The 19,697-nt window shown below is 41.5% G+C and overlaps 1 protein-coding gene across 2 annotated transcripts in view; it reads right to left on the bottom strand.

Annotated features, from left to right (window-relative positions):
• Positions 1-19,697, bottom strand: part of CNTNAP2 (contactin associated protein 2) — a 2,759,350-nt gene that overhangs the window by 1,545,639 nt on the left and 1,194,014 nt on the right. For both annotated transcript variants that reach the window (XM_069211508.1, XM_069211509.1), the window contains exon 7: positions 4,942-5,085. In XM_069211508.1, coding sequence (XP_069067609.1) covers positions 4,942-5,085 — 144 coding nt within the window. The remainder of the gene's footprint in view (positions 1-4,941; positions 5,086-19,697) is intronic.

The raw sequence follows: 19,697 nt of genomic DNA, 5'->3' as shown, positions 1-19,697 counted from the left end.
GGGCTCACTATGCCACTGGATTCAAACTAGCTTGGCTAATGAAGGGTGATACCCTGAAACCAGTCTAGGGATGCTTGTTTCCGGTCCAGGAAGGACCTGGCCTAGCAGTTCAGGCTGTACTGTTCCCAACAGGGTCAAAACTGATTTGCATATGACTTGATCCAAACTGGGGCGGTATGGTGAGCAAAAGAATTGATGGATTAAACCCAGGTCTGTGACTGGGGGTGAATGTTTGATTGGTTCCGCATTGCGTTCATCATTTGTGTTTGTTTGCTTTTGTTGCCATAAGTGCGCCGTGTATACCCAGACCTGGGTCCCCGGCTTACTATGCCACTGGATTCAAGCTAGCCTGGTTGATGAAGGGTGATACCCTGAAACCAGTCCCAGGATGCTTGTTTCCGGTCCAGGGAGGACCTGGCCTGGCAGTTCGGGCTGGACTGTTCCCATGGGAAACAGAGTCAAGACTGATTTGCATATGGCTGGGCCCAAACTGGGGTGGCATGGTGAGCAAATTAATTGATGGATTAAACCCAGATCTGTGACTGGGGGTGAATGTTTGATTGGTTGCACATTCCATCCATCATTTGTGTTTGTTTGCTTTAATCCCCCTAAGTGTGCTGGGTATGCCCAGATGTGGTACCCGGGCTCACTAGGCTACTGGATTCAACCTAGCCTGGCTGATGAAGGGTGATACCCTGAAACTGGTCCCGGGATGCTTGTTTCTGGTCCAGGAAGGACCTGGCCTGGCAGTTTGGGCTGGACTGTTCCCATGGGGAACAGGGCCAAGGCTGTTTTTTATATGGCTGGGTCCAAACTGGGGTGGCATGGTGAGCAAAATAATTGATGGATTAAACCCAGATCTGTGACTGGGGGTGAATGTTTGATTCGTTCCGCATTCTGTCCATCATTTTCGTTTGTTAACTTTCTGAAAGTGGCATTTGCATAACTGCAATTTAAAATCCAACTTCACCATATACTAGGATTTTACACTGTAATTCCAGAGACACCAACCATGAGCGAGTCATCTCTTCCCATTTGGAAATTACACATATAAAATGTAATAAGGAACTTCAATGTGATCCTAATGGAGAGATGGATATGGCAGTAGTGAAAAACAAATGTAAGCATTTTTCACTACCAGCACACTTAAAATTTAAAAGTACACATCCTACATTTTAAATACATTGCACCCTGCTCTCTCGGATGTCCGACTCTAGAGGTGCCTTATATGTATTAAAAAGGAAGGTTTGGGCCTGGCAAAATATTTTTTACCAGATCGAAATGGCAGTTTAAAACTACATACACAGGTTCTGCTATGGCAGGCCTGAGACATGTTTATTAAAGGGCTACTTAAATGGGTGGCACAATCGGTGCTGCAGGCCCAATAGTATCATTTAATCTACAGGCTCTGGGTACACATTGTACCACTTTACTAGGTACCTTTATATACATTAAATATGCCAATTGGGGATAAGCAGTATTACCATATCTAGGGGACAGAGCACTTTGGCACTGATTAGCAGTTGTAAAGTGCACAGAGTCCTAAGGCCCACAAAAATTAGGTCAATAAAAATGGATCAGGAAGGCAAAACGTTTGGAGGAAGAAAACCCTAAGGCTGACAGGTCAAACAAACATAAACGGAGACCCAGAATCACAGCTGGGGCACTTTACTTAAACGTACCCAAGACAAAGAGAAGTGGAGGTCCTTCATTGCAGCCCTACATCCCATGCAGCATAATGGGCAGTAGTAAGTAATCAAAGTTAAGCAGACACCCAGCCCCTTTGGGCAAACTTTGGTCAACTTCCAGCTGTGCATGGCCTTAGTTCGTGTGCAGCAGGGAGGTGGAAGGGGGCCGGACCTCTGACCAGGTCCTCCACCCAACTCCTGTGGACGTCCAGCCCACTGCAAGTAGCCAGCCTCAACTGCACTTGGCCTACGGGCTTCACAGTGTGGGTTAGTTGGAGGGTCTGGTCTATGACCACACCACTGTAATTTTGGTACATTTTGTTTGGTACCACACAACTGGTATCAGTACCTCTGTCCACAGTCTGGGTGTTGGTCTCATGGCACCCACTACCTGAGACATATGTTTTCATGTTATTACCTTGAGGGAAGGTCCCTTTGGATCCCCCTCACTTGACCCTGGAGGTCAAGGTGTGACCACTCTTGCCCCAAATGTGCTGTTTTAACATTTTTCTGAAATCAATGACCCAGTCCCTGAGTCCTGTAATGGTGGACACAACCTTTTGTTCAGAGGAGTTGCTGCCAGTTAATCAGATCATTTTCATGCTGTGGTGCCTTTGCCAGCTCCATGGTACTGAAAAGACTGATGGGAGCAAAAGCTCTTTCAGCCAATCAGAAAGGTCAACTTGTTTAATGTTTAGTACTGTGAGACTCCTGTGACACTGCTGCAGGACCAACCATTCAGATATCTCTAAATTATTCTGAGAGGTAACTTCTTAGGCCCACCCTGAGCCTCTCTTTAAATCTTTAAATATGGATTTCTCAAAAAACAATTGTAAGGATTTACACCAAATCACAAAAAAGCACACTTTCTTGAGTCAAGGTTTTTGCCAAATTTGGTGTACTTGCATTTGACTGTCTTTTTCTGTACTGGAGAGCAAAGTTGTATAAGTTTGCAAAGGAATTAACATGGGAAATAGCACTTCTGGGACCACCCCCCCTTTTTATTGCCCACTTCCCTGACAGATCAGAGCTGAACTTCTTATGTGGGAGCCAACTGGGTGAACTTGTTTTTTTAAAGTTTTGTTGAAATGTGTCAAATTCCAGCCAAATTTATTAAAGAGGCAAAATATGTATTTTCTATGGAAACAGACAAAGCTGAAACGACACAGTGGCACAGTGCACTTTACTCCACAGATACCGAATAAGGTGTATAATGGGGGAGTTATGAGTAGCTCCACGTGCTCATAGTGGTTGATTGGAAGTACTCACAAAATGTCATAGACCAGTGGTTCCCAACCTGTGGTCTGGGGACCCCTGGGGGTCAGCGAAGCCTCCTCAGGGGGTCCGCAACTGCTTAGAAAATTAAATAATATTAACAGATTTGATCCCCAGCTTTCAGTAATGACTCAGTGTGAGGGTCCCTGGTTTCCAATAATGATTCACTGGGGGTCTGCTTAGAAAATTAAATAAAATTAACATATTTGATCCCAGCTTTCAGTAATGAGTCAGTGGGGGGGGTCTACGGTTTCCAGTAATGATTCACTGGGGGTCCTCGGGTTCCAGTAATGATAAAGTGGGGGTCCACAGAAGTCAAAAGTTCGGGAACCACTGCAATATACAGCTGTTTTTGAAGGAGGAGTTTCAGTCATTTGCTTTTGGCCAGGGTATAATCTTGAATACCTAAAATGTAATGTTTTTCTTGGATCCCACAGCTAAACTCTGGTCAAAAATACAAGTACGTTTATATGTTCATAAGCTGCCTGCACTATGGGTGCCTAAAATTAGGAGTGTGGAAGTCCCATAGTCGGATGAATGGAACTATCATTTTGAATTTATTGAAAGATTTGAGAACAAATTCAGCACTAGTAGCTGATAGAACAAGTTTCAGTTGCTTTAAAGACATCTGTACTAGAATTTTCAATACAATTTAAATGTATTTATTGCTTTGACCGCATTAGCCATGAAAAACTATAAAAGCAGTTTATTCGGAATTTAAAATAGATATTAGCACACCAATAAAATCCACAGTGATCCGATGAAAGCAAAAAAAAAAGTCTAATGATTTTCTAGGCATATCATTTGTAATGTGCTTTTCCTCTGAGTTTCCAGGCTGCCCAGATATGAGACCAGTGCAGCTGCACAATTACCAGCCTTGGAACTTCGCTTGCTAGTTTTTCAAAAAAGCTCCATGCCCAAATCAGCACGAAAATCATAATATTTTCAACAGGTCGGGTTTTGGCCCGATAAACAAACATGTACCTGTTGCATTCTGTCTGAATCTAAGCTACTTAGGGGTGTAACCGAGCAGAGGCCTCGCCCAAACCTTCATGAGCACCACATACCTTCAGGAGGCTCCCATTCAGTCCAAGGGCAATGAATATCTGTGAGACATGGGAGACTTATGAGCTCCTCATCACAAATTGTGTGTGGGGGGCATCATTTTGCGTTGCACCACTTAAGCTATTGTCATACCGACTTCAGTGTATTTTTGTTTCAACCAAACTCACAAAGCAAAAATATTTTTTCATAGAGTTCACCCTTAGGTTTCTCCTTATTTTAGGTGCGTTTGAGGGGTTCTCTCCATAAGTGAACCAGAAAAATACTAGTGATATAACCACACACAATCTGTGCGCTGCAACTACTGTGTAAAGAATACCTTTTCGAATAAAGACTGACTGGCTAGCCCTTTCCATCCTAGAATTTCAAAATGGAGAGACAGATTTGATTGTGGTTGTGTTAGAACTGCCAATCTACGAGAACAGGGGATGAGGGAAATTGTCAGTGTTACAGAGAGGAGATTAAAGAAATGTAGATACGCTAGTTATAATCCCATAATGAGGCAATATAATGTCTTTACTAGTAAATGATATGATAAACCAAGAAAGTATGCACATGCACTACATTAACGGATATTCTTTATTTCAAAACATGAGACTAAATTGCCAATGTATTTGTCTGAATTTTGTCAATTCCTAAAACAACAAAGTATGCAAAAAAGCAATGTAGATTGACTTTCTATGTCATATAACATATGTACTGCTCCAACCTTTCGGCAATTCAGAAATGATCCGAAGAACAACCGCTTTAGTAAAAAGTACATCTCCACTATGTTCATCATAAACTTGAATTTTATCTTAGGACTCAACTTTTTGTGAAGGGCTCTTTTGCTCCCTAGCTATGGCTGTGCTCTACAAAGAGTAATTTATGGATATATGCATTCATCAATACATAGAAATAGAAATGACATTCTTACCCCATTAAAGGTGTCTAGCTTCCTTCTTCTCGCAAGATCGGTGATGTTAACACCATTGTAGTTTATACTTTCCATGCATCCTTTGAAGTTCTTCCTGATGTGTGACCCCGGCTTCCCGGAAAATGGTAGACCTCCAAATGTAAGCTTAAAGAACAAGAGGGAGGAGTAAACCACGTCTCCTTCATAGACCTATATATATTGTTTCTATTTTAATAATGTATACACATATAAAGATGACATCAAAAAGGTAACTGTATATCACAAGCCAATGCTGTATTGAAGGCATCATAGGTAACATAAGAAAGTACAAGTGTATAATATTTTAAATTTTAGCAGACTGCTGAAATGGCTTTGTTGCCGGACCATAATATACATGCCACTTATTCTATATGTTCACATCTGGTGAAGCAAACTCTCGTGTGCAATACAGGGGGTCTGAGCTACAGGTCACCCAGCTTGAGCCTTTGGCTTATTTAGGTCAGCACCCCTTTAGTCATTGGCTTCAACCAGTGTCAATTAGTCCTAGGATCAGCTCAAAGGAGATTCTCCCATCATCATGTTATTGGTAATTTGGTGTAGCATTCCTACTAGGGAGGGATTTCATTATAATGCATGTTGTGCATTGTTTGCACAACATTGCAGAGCTTATTTGGTGATGCAAAAGCCATCCTGGAAATAATTATTTCTCCATTAAAAGCAGCAATTCTGATTAATTAACAAATGCTTACGGGGTGAATAAGTATGTTCATGCTCAATGGTGGTCATCAGGTATTTATTTTGAAATATAAGTATGTGCGAAGAAATGAATTGTTTAAAGAAAACACTTGGCAAAATAGATTGTATTGTTGACATACATTTTCCGAGTAAGCTCTTCTGTTTTATTTCACTGATGTTCATGAAGTGCCTGCATTGTTTGCGCAAGGAAAAAAAAGAGGCAGCATTCACTTCCTTAGGGCAAAGAGCATGACATTTACCAGCCTTATTTTTATACATTCTGTGCCTGTTAGCATTTCACAGCTAGACAAAGGCTTCAAACTAGTGACAGTCATTTTTTTATATACCACCTACAGAGCAGGAGCAATGCTTTGAAGAGGAGGCAAAAGTCTGAAGAAAGTTTCTTTAGTTGATACTTCAAGTATTTTGTGAAAGTACTAAGATTAAGGATTACGTTTAATTCGTTTGCCCAATATGTCTGTGACAACCGCAGTGGGAGAAAGGTTTTGAAGGACAAATACATGTGTTTGCATGCCCTTTGTTGTATGTTCTGTTTAATGTATTTAGGCTTGTGTTTAGCTTGTTTGCATTGCTAGACTTGTACAGGCAAAGGCGCATGGGTGTATTGGTGCAAATGATTTAAATTCTGCATGTGGAAATGTATTATTTTGTGCTTTTATACATGCATTTGTTCAAGCAAGTGTAAGAAAGTACCCCATGCTGTGATTGTTTCTTCTTCTTCATAATAATAATAATAACAATAACAATAATAATAATAATAATAATAACAATACTATTTGTATAGCACTAAATATAACATTTCTGCTGTGGAATATTAAACATACTGCAGTACGTGTGCTGCAAAATAAATATATTCATGTTGTTTTTAAAGACTAAACATGCATTAGTCCAAGGATGTTGAAGCCGATGTCTCATTGCATGGGCTGATAAGAATAGAATGAGAACATATTAGTAGACTGAAAAGGAATCACACTGCGGGACTTCACTTCTTACCCTTCCAATAGATGAATCCTGAAGTTTCTGTAAATGTCATTCCCTTGATTTTTTAAAACAAAATAGGTCATATATATATATGGCTACATTTCCATGAAACCACTACTGTCTTCATAATAACAATAGCTAAATATGTCATGTATAAGTTTATGGCATGGTAGTATAAAGTTATGTATTTTGGTGGTTCAGCAAAAATGACTCAATTTTAATTCGATTTTTGATTGGCTATAATTTTGACTAGTCCACATCAAACTTTCCAAAACACGTCTGGGTGCTTCTGTGTCTTTTTGCTGCATCTAGTGAAGATCAGGAAGGTGAGTGTTTTAAACACGTCTAAAGGGAGTTCCATAGTCAACACTACACACAGAGTTGAATAAGATGCATAAACACAAAAATGGTTGACTAGAACGTCAAAATATCTTACACCAGATACCTTGATCAGAAAGCAAGTTCCAGCCTCCTAAACACATAAAACTAAAAACATATTACAGGTGGACATTTTCTGTTCAAACCATTTGACAGAAGAGCTTGTTTGCAACTACCTCAGTTGAGTGAATAAAATGATCTCTTGTTAGATTGCCAAGTTGGCGTTAGCCCATTGTGTAGTACTGAGTCCTCTCTTATTGCCATTTGGGAGCTTCTAGAAACAACTGCTGATGTACATGGCGCATATGTTGCATAGTACTAGTCCTTTCAGCATGTTCCAAATTCAAGACATACCCACACACAGGACATTGGGGCATCTATGGTAGGGCATTGCACTCTATCTCCTATGGCCTATACATGCAAGTTATTATAATCTTCCTCGAATTACTTTTATCCTAACCCATGTTCTATTAATCAGAGCTGTCACTGGGGGTTAATGTTTTACTGGTTCTGCAATCCATCCATCATTTGTGTTTGTTTGCTTTTGTCGCCATAAGTACTCTAGGTACTCCCAAACCTGGGTCCTGGGCTCACTATACCACTGGATTCAAGCTAGCTTGGCTGATGAAGGGTAATACCCTGAAACTGGTCCCAGGATGCTTGTTTCCAGTCCAGGGAGGACCTGGCCTGGCGGTTTGTGCTTTATTGTTCACATGGGCAACAGGGTCAAAACTGATTTGCATATGGCTGTGTCCAAACTGAGGTGGCATGGTAAGCAGAAGAATTGATGGACTAAACCCAGATCGGTGACTGGGGATGAATCTTTGATTGGTTCCGCATTCCGTCCATCATGTGTGATGTTCGCTTTTGTCTCCTTAAGTGCTACAGGTATGCCAAGACGTGGTTACTGGGATCACTATGCCACTGGATTCAAGCTAGCCTGGCTGATGACCGGTGATACCCTGAAACTGGTCCCAAGATGCTTGTTTATGGTGCAGGAAGGACCTGGTCTGGTGGTTCGGGTTGGAGTGTTCTCATGGGGAACAGGGTCAAGACTGATTTGCATATGGCTGGGTCCAAACTGGGGTGTCACGGTGAGCAAAAGAATTGATGGATTAAACCCAGATCTGTGACTGAGGGTGAATGTTTTATTGGTTCTGCATTCCATTCATCATTTGTGTATTTTGTTTGGTTGTTTTAAGTGTGCCTGCTAAGCACAGACATGGGTCTTGGACTCACTATTCCACTGGATTCAAGCTAGCCTGGCTGACGAAGGGTGATACCCTGAAACTGGTCCCAAGATGTTTGTTTCCAGTCCAGGGAGGATCTGGCCTGGGGGTTCGGGCTGGACTGTTCCCATGGGGAACAGGGTCAAGACGGATTTACATATGGCGGGGTCCAAACTTGGGTGTCATGGTGAGCAAAAGGATTGAAGGATGAAAACCCAGATCTGTGACTGGGAGTGAATGTTTGATTAGATCTGCATTTCATCCATCATTCGTGTTTTTTTGCCTTTGTCACCTTAAGTGCGCTGGATATGCCCAGAAGTGGGTCCTGGACTCACTATTCCACTGGATTCAAGCTAGCCTGGCTGATGAAGGATTATACCCTGAAACCGGTCCCATGATGCTTGTTTCCAGTCCAAGGAGGACCTGTCCTGGCAGTTTGGGCTGGATTTTTCCCATGGGAAACAGGGTCAAGGCTGATTTGCATATGGGTGGGTTCAAACTGGGGTGTCACGGTGAGCAAATGAATTGATGGATTAAACCCATATCTGTGGCTGAGGGTGAATGTTTGATTGGTTCCACATTCCATCCATCATTTGTGTTTGCTTGCTCAAATTTAAATGCTGGCACATGGTTGAAATGCCAAAGGAATAGTGACCTTTTATTCCCCTTTTCTAAATTTCTGTTCACACACCTTGTTGGTGACCAACAATACATTTATCTTCTTCTCCCCAGCAAGATAGGTAAAGTAAATCCCACACTTCAAGTCTAGTCCTTTGCAGTCTCTTCAAGATACTACACCACACATCTTTTTCATTATCATGTGCAGCTAGGAAAAATAACTTTTTAATGTGTTGGAATGATACCTGAGTTCTCAGCCAAAGACAGCATTAGAATGGTGTTTAATGTGTAAAATGGTCTGTAGCATACATAAGAAATCTGCAAACTACTCTAGCACCCCTGCTCTAGCTGCTAGGCAATCATGGTCCTGCATGAAATGAAAGTTGAGTTAAAACTTAACGTTTTAAAGTTGAGTAAAAACATTACACTTAAAACTGAATGTGGTTCCATGGCAATGTAAAAAGGAAATTGGATATAAGAAATATTAGTTATTATAATGGATGCAGCCCCTAATGTATCAGTAGTCTGAAGACTATGTTTAAGACCACAGACCTGGCTCACCCAAAATGGTGCCAGTAGTGAGTGGTCTTGCCAACTAGACCACAAACTTCACACACCCAAAATGACAACCATAGTCTGGTGCCTCGACAACTAGACTGGAGACTATGTACATTCAAGATGTCACCTGTAGTTTTCAACTTTGGTAGCAGAACCATGTACTATGAAAGTCATGGACTTCTGTTACCAAAACCATGGACTATGGGCCTTGGCCTTTCAATGACCCCTGCTTGTCGGGCAATGTAGATATGTCATGGTGCTCATTGGTCCTACCCCCACACTGATAATGCTTTTAGTTTTTAGTTTTAGTGTATTGAGGGACTCTTTAAGAGTCCATTCACCTAGGCCCGAAGTGTGCTCATTCTGCTTCCTCATGCGGCCTTTCAAACCTTTTTCAGGAAATGGGGACCACGCCACACTGCCTGTAATGGTATCTCCAAAAGAAAATGTTATCTTGTTGGCAGCCAACAATTTTCTCCATTGTCATCATTTACATACTGCATACTCAAGAAAAGAGTGATGGCAGAAAAACCTCCCTCATGCAATAGGATTAGAGTATATATTTACATAGTGACACAGTTAGCTATAGAAAATTCCATACACCCTGTCAAAGCATTGACATATATTTCAGCAGGGATATTGCAAAGGAACATAATTTCTCTATTGCAGCTATGTTCAATCTTCCAATGAAAAGGTATTAAGATGTCTCTTTGTCTTGTAGTCATCCAAAAGAACTTGCAGTCTTCCTTGATCCCAGAAGTGTTGAGGCAGAATATGGAGTCCTGAGTCTCTTTTTTCTCTCTTATCCCACTCCCCTTTCCCCATTTCTACCTCTTGCTCTTATGTTCTATATATGTGGTGACTGGTGAGGATGGTGACAGGTGGAAAAGAACATCACGTTCATTGGTTCCTGCACACAACCTTGTGTGAAATCTGATGCATTCTTTACGGATCTTCATGAAATTTATCATTCCAAACCAAATCAGATGAGCATCTTTTGGAAATTCGTGCATATTTGTTGAACACTACTAAAGTTATTAGCAAAACAAAAACGCCTTTTTAATTAAATGTGTAACCTAACCTTAACTACACAGGACCTGATTCACAAAGGTAAACTTACACTTTTGTGTAAGTTTACTTTTTTTCAGTATTCACAAACTACAGTTTAATAATAACTTTCAATTGTGGAGACTCTGCATATATAAAAGATATATTGTATGCCAAGTTCTCTGCCTCAACTGCAGCATCCCTGCAGTTGTGAAGTTACTATAAAATCATAGTTTGTGAATACCGAAAAAGACTAAACTTACACAAATGTGTAAGTTTGCCTTTGTGAATCAGCCTGAGTGTTGCTATTGCTGCTTGTATAATATATATTACCCAGTTACAATCACCACTATGTAGATTTGATTCAGCTGTATTTTCTATTGAAAACGTATTTATAGATTTTCCTATAAAGTTTAATCCCATGAACAGATTAGTCAGATATCAGTGGAATCAAATTAATGAATTGGTTGACATATATCATGGCATGAAAGTAAACATTTACTCAGAAAGTGGGCTTTTGTTTGGTTTAAATCAGTTCAGTAGTTTTTGAGATAGAAATGTGGAACAAGTTGTGCAGGGTTTAGCGGGTTAGCATTTTGGTTCATCTTGGGCATTTGTGACCCATGTGTCCTCTATAGGAAATTAAAAATTAAAGGAATCCATCAGACAAGGGAGACTTTTCTTCAGTCGTCTCTTTTGGATCAGCAGTTCCACATACGAAACCAAGGTTCTGAGCAATTTGATTATTTGCAGCAAGAGAAAAGTTTCTCTTGCAGCAGACATACAAACTTGGGAAAAGCTCCCTATGTCAGGTCAAAAAAAGAAAATAGCTATATAAAAGGCCCACAGGTCATGCTGCTTTTGCAATGTACACATTGTTTTTGTTAAAAAAGAGGGGGCCCTCCCTTGCCCACCTTACTTTTGCAGGGGGGAGTCAGGGAACACCCTGAAACCCATTAGCTGGAGTAAGGTGGCCAAGAAAGCCCCCCTCCTTTTAACTAAAAAATGGTAAGAGTTGCAGGAACTGCGGTTCTAGTTTCTAGAACCTCAGGTTCTTGACACAAAGAAAGGTAGCTGAGGATCATGGGAACAACAAAGGTCCTGTCTGCCATTTTGGGTGTTATTAAACCTCAGACCCAACAAGTATCCAAACAGCAGTGATCTTCTCATTCGAGCTGGGTGCTGGACCCCACAGGTACTACCCACTGCATATGGGTGAAGGCCAAGTAAAGCTGGGGTTGTCCACTTGCAGCAGATTGGTTGCATGGCTGCAGGCACTCCTGGTGAGCACCCCCTGCTGTTCTTGCACTTCAGTCCAGGAACTAATCATCAAAGTCCATGCCTTTGTCAACCCCGCTATGTACAACCAAAGGCTGTGTGCAGCAGGGTTTTCTACCTATGGTGGGTGGAGCGCAGGGCCTGGGAGAAAGCCACACTCTCTGGGCATCATCCACTATATATAATCAAAGACCATTCACAAATCAGGAAGATCACTTGTGTCAGGCTGAGCCCATGGGAGGCCAGAAGTCAAGCCCGGTCAGCGGCTCCCATTGCAAATTGCCGATGGATTTGTGCAGGAGAGGTTGGCAATCTAAACTGGGCTGGGTGTAGGGTTTGTAGGTCAGCAACTCTCCTTGCACACTTCCTTATTTTCATGTACACTGTCACTGACTCTTCATGCAGTTTCGCTCACACATCTTTGCTCATGTATGTCAGTTGCACTGAGTCTCTTCTGAATTCACTCACATTCAAAACAAACAAAATACATTATTTCTTTTATAAACAAAACTGTTTTTGAAAATAACTTTTTTTGGGTTGTTTTATGAGCACTTTTTCAGTTTTTGTTCTGTTCTTCCTTTTTCGATAGAACAGAAAATGCAACTTTAACAGTGCTATAGAAACTGCAAAAAAAAATCTTTCAGTTCCTTTGGTGGCGAAGCACTTGCTTTTTTTGATTCTCTCTCACTTTGCTCTCCACAACAGATGAGCACATGACACACCAAGCTGTGCAAGCCAACAGTTTAAAATCAGGGTTCAATCTTGTTTTACTCCTGCTGAGGTAGATCTTGATTCAATCTTTCACCAGGAGGATGATATGCTGTAATATTGAGGTAGATATAGTTGCCTCTTTTTCATCCGTATTTCTCTTTTCGACATTCAACATAAATTCATGCTTTTTTTAACATGCTTGTACATGGAAGATGTCTCAAAACTGTACTTGTCTCAACTCCTCTGCTCATTTTTTTCTGGCACAATGTTCAAATCACATACTTTGAGGAAAGTTTTTGCTGACCTCCAGGGAAAGTAAAAACATTCCACACAGTGGTCTCGCTTAGTGGTCTTTGAACCCTCAGTGTGGATATCTTCCTTTTCTTCATTGTTATGCTCAGAATGTTCCTCATTACTTCCTCACTCCTGGTGTTGCTGTCCAGAAGCCATTGCTAAAGAAGAAAATGTTTTGAATCCCCTAAAACGGAAAGAGCTGCAAAGCAACTATACCGTGTAGTGTAACAATAAGTGCCAAAACGTCTAGGACTATTTGAATGTGGAACTTTACATACTCACAAACCAATGAAACCTGTTGAATAGTCTATATGGGTTTGCAGATCTACAGCAATTTCGGGTGCATAAACTGGAACTGTGGTTCTGGTTTACCATAAGCCCTAGAATGCTTAAAACATGGAAGTTTGAGATCTATCAGAGCAGGTGTATCTTTAAAGCTTCATGTAGGATCCCCTTCCCTTAAATAATAAAAACCCATTGCTTTTCTAATAAAACACAACTTTGTTAAAAAAAAGTACATGGTTCCTATTTTTAGGTTTATAGCTCTTGAAAAGCAAGATTTTGCAAGAACTGTGAACATGGATATAGTACTGTCTATTGAAGCTGCAAAGGATCGATCTACAAATAGAGAAACATCACACAGAAGAAAAGTGGGCATTAGACGCCATGCTATCTAAAAGACAGTCCACAGCCTACAGCAACAAGGAGCCTACACTTTTGGGGACACCATTTTCATGTGGTTGCCTTAGAGTGAGAGAAATTTCCATTGTGATCAGTGTGACATATCAACAGACCTGACAATGCCTAAACAGCAGGAACCAGTCAAGGACAGACATTTGCTGAGAAACAGCCAGATGACAATATAATGTGTGTGGCAACAAGTTTAAGGGTTGGTGGTGCTGATCATTTGTGATAAGATTCCTAGTTGTGGATTTTTTCACATGCCCCATAAGAGAGATGTTCTGCAGCAAGGACATCCTAGCTCTTACTCATTCGGCATGAGTAGCATGAGGAAACAATTCAGAGCCATTCACCCAAATGAGTCCTCCTGAGCGGAGATACACTAGCAGTAATAGGAGGAAAGGGAGGAGGAAACCCTTGCACCAGAAATCATCCAAGTAGCAGAAGAAGAAGATGACTGCAGATTGCAGATGTTTTTCATGTACTGCAATGAAAAAAAAAGATAATTTTTCGGGGTGGAATGAACAATAAGTGTAATGTAGCGGGCAATGAATCATCATATGAAAACACACCACAAGGCCTTCATTGAAAGTTTAAAAAAGTGAAGAGTTACAAAATAAACAGCTTAAAAAAAGCTTAGCCAGAAGCTAGGCTGTGTGTCTCACCAGCAGTGCACCCAGCTGAAAGCTTTATGTGGCAAGGTTGACTTCCGGCAGTGGAACAAGTGTGGTGTCTGGCTAGGGGGCCAGGCACAGTGTACAATATGTAATGTGAATGGACTGAGGCCATATGTAGCTGGGTTATCTGCTTGCCGTGCACTGGGAACAGGACTAACCACTGGCTAAACCCTGTCAGCAACCCCTGCAGTGCACATCGAAAGGATGTGCGACCGGCTGTTAGCTGCTGTGCTGAGCAGGGTGCAGCACCTGGCTGGAGGCTGCACTCGGCCAAAGACAGTCATAAAAAGACTGGGCTTGGAGAGAAGTTTGCATATACCCTAGCATAATTTGTGTAATTCTGGGAATTTTGCATTACATTTGTTATGCGTAACTCTGCCATTATGCCTCATTGCATAATTACAGTGCAGGAATAACACGAATGACCAGAACATGAGCAGTTGTCATGATTGGTACTTTTGGCACCATTTTTGCCAACAAGGTGCATTTCTCACTAAAATATGGTGCTAAATGCCCTATTTGCAAATAAGTGTAATTTTTCATAAATTTCCCAATATTTCATGAATTATACGAAAGCAAATTACACAAATTGTGCACACACCTAACAAAACCTCATGAAAATGCAGACAGTGCCCATTCCAATGGTGCTGGGCAGTGGGCCCCTGCACTGTCCATTCCATAAGCATGGACAGTACATGGGCCCCCCGTAACCCCTGGCTTTCCACCAGCCGTTTCATGGCAGGGTCTCTGCCATGAAAAGGCTGGTGGAAAGGGGGGTTGTATTCAGCCAGGCAGTGCTAAGTTCAGTGGCGTCATGGCTGATTACAAGCCCTACCCCCGGCACCCTGTCTGGATCTATGATCCTGGCTCAGACAGCGGTTTTTAGGTGGGTCTGCCCACCTACCTTGTAATTGGGCAGTCGGACCACCTGGAGTGAGGTGGTCTGACCGTCGATGCAAGTGTGGTGGTCACCGGACCTCCACACTCATAATGAGGTCCTAACTTATATTTCTGACTCAATTGCAACAAACCAGTGACATTTTCCAGTCAGATCAAACACTAATTTGCATGCCCTGTGTGCTACATAAGACATCACACATGATATCATTTATTACACCACTACTGACATCACTGACGATATCACTGCTTCACTGATTCTTTTTTTGTTTCTGCGACTTGTGCTATGATTCATAGTTGTTTTTTGTTTTTTTTCATGGACCGGGGATTCTGTTCAGGGCTTGTCTTCCTATCGGTTCTGTAGCCAACTCACGAGGCAGACACCCACTGTTGAATCAATACGTACAGAAATTGTACAGCAGCACCTGCCACTGGGTAGTTATGGTTCAGTCCCACTTTTCACTGAGAAGACTTTCTTTTATTTTCTTTATATACGTTTGAGTCCCATGGACGCAGTTAAGGACAGGGATGCAATTGTTCATACACTTATGTAAGGGGGAACAAATTAAAAGAGAGGGGTAAAAAAAGAAGTGCTTTCCCATTTTTGATTTGATAGGATATTTTATTCACAAGTACAGCAAAACATGGGAAACAATTTTACTCCAAACTTGGCCTGGAAGTAAAACTTTACTCAGAATGTGTGCATTTTGTGATTTGGTGTAAATCCATTCAGTAATTGTTTCAGAAATTAGTAATTAAAAAAGGTGTTTGGTGGGCTCAAACAAGTTAACCTTTATGCATATGTTGTCAACTGAGAAGCCAGTTGTTAATTTGCTTATGACTTTTGCACCATTTAATGAATATTTAGGGAATGTGGCAGCCAATTAGTATGTTGTGTTTAACTTCGGTAATTTCAAATTTGTCCAGATCCCTCAGAGGTTGCTCAGTTAAAGTGTAAAGCGGCAAAAAGTGGTCATTTGCAAATATTATTTGCACAATGTCAAAAAAGGTGTGTGTACAAGCTTGAAAGGATTTGTTTTCTACTGGAATGTCTAGTGTTTTGACAATACATTTAGGGAGGCACAGTTTAAGGGTGGGGACAATACAATGTTTCTTTGCTTATAACTTTGGTTCTATTTGAGGAATCTGCAACGAAGGTGGCAGGTAGGTAGCAAGTTCCACAAGGTGCAAGTATTTCCCGTTTCATGCAGAACCCATTGATGAAGGCAAAGTTAAAGGGTGGTGGTCAAAATCTTTTTTGTCTTCTAATAACTTTAAACACACAAAAAGTGATGGGAGTACTGCTTGAAAATATTCAAAGCACAGGCAGTCACTTGGGGTAGCATGTTAATCCATGTTTTTTTAATCTACCACGCCACTTCAGTTCAGATCCAGTTGTATTCAACTCAGCTTGTGTCCTGCTCCACTTAGAACAGTCCAGCCCGAACTGCCAAGTCCACTCTGTACCAGAATGTATGCAATCCAAAACCGGTTTTGGCCTTTTTGGGCTTTTCACTCAGGTATGGCTTGAGTCTAGTGGCAAGGTGAGCATGGAACCCACATCTGGGCATACCGTTGGCCACCTAGGGCATTACATCAAACATACAAAAGATGATAGGAGGAATGATTGCAAATAGTTTAATCACAGAATATATCTTGGTGTAGCATTCCAACCCTTCTTTTTTTGCCCACCATGCCACCTTAATTAGGTTCAGCCATATATAAATCATTCTTGATCCTGTTCCTATGAACAGTCCTACCCAAACTAAGCGTGGTCCTCTCTGAACCACAACACAAGCAACCCAAGACCTGTTTGGCCTATTTGGGACTACTGATTCAGGTACTTGGATCCAGTTGCATAGTGACCATGGGACCGATGTCCTATGCCAGGCAACTTAGACTGTTACATCAAATACAATGATGCAATGAATGCTTACAAACAGTCTAACTACTGGTAATTCCTTGGTTAAAGACCAATTTTTGTTTGTTCACGTGCCACCTAAGATTAGACCCAAGCATGTACAAATCAGCAAATCAGGCATATTTTCTCTGTTTTGCATGTTTGAAGCAGAAATCAGTTTGTAACTAATATTTAGTGAATGTGTGTGTGCCTATGCATTTTAAATTATCACATTTCAATGGTTCTTTTTACAAACTATGATTATGATGAATATTTAATACATGATCAAATATTGTACTTGACCTTTTTCTTTCCTGTCATAGCTTTATCTGGGCCCCATTACTGTTAGTCTGTTATGCGGTGCAGATTGGACCTGGGTGGGCAGAATGTGGCTAAGCAATTGCAAATGAGCTTCAGGAGGGAGGCCACTCTTCAGATGTGCCTGATAAAAAAGAGATTGCGCTGGGGTGCGGTGTTGCTTAAGGTGTTTGTTCTGAAAATGAAAGAGTGAAGCTTTCTTGCAGATGCTGGCCCAGGTTGAACGCCAAACCCTTTAATTAGCATGAGAAGGCCCGGTACCTGGTTACTCTTTCTGGATTCCATTCCTCAGAAAGATCTCCCAAAGTAAGGATTTATTTTGCAAACGATAACATTTATTTACTCATGATGTGGATTGCCTTCCAAAATACTATGTCGATCCTAACACCACAATTTAGAATAGTTTGCAAAGACATGCTAAAATCAGTTTTCAAAACTAATTTTAGGTTATTATAAGCTTAAGAAGGATAACATGGCAGAACAGTATAGCCTCCCCTAGTCAGTGAGTGGCTAACATTTCAACAATTAAACCCTGTCACGCCTGCAGCTGTTGAGGGAAGATAGTGCAAAATATCATTCCAGCAACAAACCTGTAAATGGAATATTCATGTTGTGGTGGCTCTTAATTAAGTTCTTTATGACTGTCTTCTGTATAGAAATCAAAGTGAGCAAATCCTTTCAGTAACCAGTCCGTGTGCTAGCTTAATAAAGCCGAAAGAGGGTAACAATTTGCTTCTGGGGCGAGAAAATAATTCAATATTTTACGCTGTACTGGTGATCCTTGAAAATGTTGAACTTTGAAAGGTGTGGATACTGGAAGGAAGTAAAAGAAATACTTAAAATCCCAAACACTCATCAGGATTTCTCTAAGGCAAATTCCCCGTAATTAATGAATGCAATCTTTCCGTCCCTTTAATTACATTGGTGCCCTATCTTCGTAATGGCTTCCTTTTGTAATAATAATTTTAATAGTCTGTGCACACATTCAGATTATAATGAAAGCGTACCAAAACTTTCCTGACTTTAAAATGCAGGTATGCAAAATTCGGTTTGCTGTTTTTTTAGTCTTTCCGCTGTGTCTACAGTGACACACATTCTAATTTAGAGATCGGCGTGAGGGGGCACAAACTCTGCCACCCAAGCCTCTATTTGCTCACCATATTGAATATTCCCGAAAGTAAGGAGGGGATTTTGCACTGCAAGTGCTTTCACAATGCAACAGGTACACTTCCACAGAAACTGTCCAACTCCAGAAGGCTTTCCAGGCCACGGCAGCATAGAGGCTAGAGCAACGTTGTTGGGTCTTTTAGGAAAACAAATCAGTGCCCTGGATGTGGTAAGAGTTTTTTCCAGGTATACGGAGGGCACTGGTTGCTATTTTCCTGCCTGGGAATAATACAACAGTGGACACGTCATCAGAAGATATACCGGTAGCAGGAGTCTTCTGGCGTCATGTCTGGTGCTGAATGCTGGTAGTTGTGAGATAATGGGGGTGTTTTCGAAGTCACTGCCAGTCCTGGTCGGCAACCAGAAACACAGTGATTCCTCCACCTCTAAATGAGGCCAGCAACTATGAGGTTCCCTCTTACAACCAATCAATAAATGCCCTCCTTAGCTTCTGTACTGCTTCAGCAGTTAACAAAGAAATCATGGATTAGAGAAGACTGAAATCTGTATACCACATAACCCAGAGAAAACTTGATACTGTTTTGTGTTATAATTATAAAAAAATAAATATTTTGCATAATACCAGGCATTCCTAGCAGCATGAGTGCATGCATATCCACACACACTCTGGTAAAAGTTGTAGAGAAGAATTAAATGAAATATTTATTCTCTAAAAGCACACATTAAACTATTTTCCACAGTCAATTAAGTCCTCAATTAAGTATGGTTGGACGCAGAATGGGATACGCCACTGGTGATGGGAAGGTGTTGAACTGACGCTACACATGCTGAGCCAGCGCAGGGAGCAAGGAGTAAGATGCTGGGCACCTGGCACGGTGCGCTGTGAGCTGCGAGCTGCGAGCTGCGAGCTAAGAGCCAGGCTGGGAGCCGGGTGCCAGACTCTGGAAAGGACTATGAAGGTGCAGGAGAGGCACAGAAGTGCTGAGGAGTGGAGAGCAGCCTTGGAGCCTCAGAGGGCGTCGGAGGCTTAAGGACACTGAGGATAAAGGATACGACTTTTGGACACGGCTCAGGTTGGCAACTTTGCGACTGGAGCTACAGGAGCAATGGGGAGATCCTGGGAATCAGATTGAGCTGACTGAGCTGAGTGAGCTGAGGCTCGAGCAGAGTGAGTTTCAGCGCGAGTAGTAATTCTTGATCCTTGACTTTTGACCTTTGTTCTTTGGTGGGCTGCTGGCGTGGAGCCTTTGGTGAGTGTTCAGGTCACAGTACCAGCTGTTTTGTTCTGGTCTGGTCTGCTCAGACTATTCGGTTCTGCTCTTCGCC

This window comes from Pleurodeles waltl, chromosome 10 (genome assembly GCF_031143425.1).
Source record: "Pleurodeles waltl isolate 20211129_DDA chromosome 10, aPleWal1.hap1.20221129, whole genome shotgun sequence".
Lineage (NCBI taxonomy): Eukaryota > Metazoa > Chordata > Amphibia > Caudata > Salamandridae > Pleurodeles > Pleurodeles waltl.
Note: the sequence above shows the minus strand (reverse complement) of the source record. Positions and strands in the feature narration are given on the sequence as shown.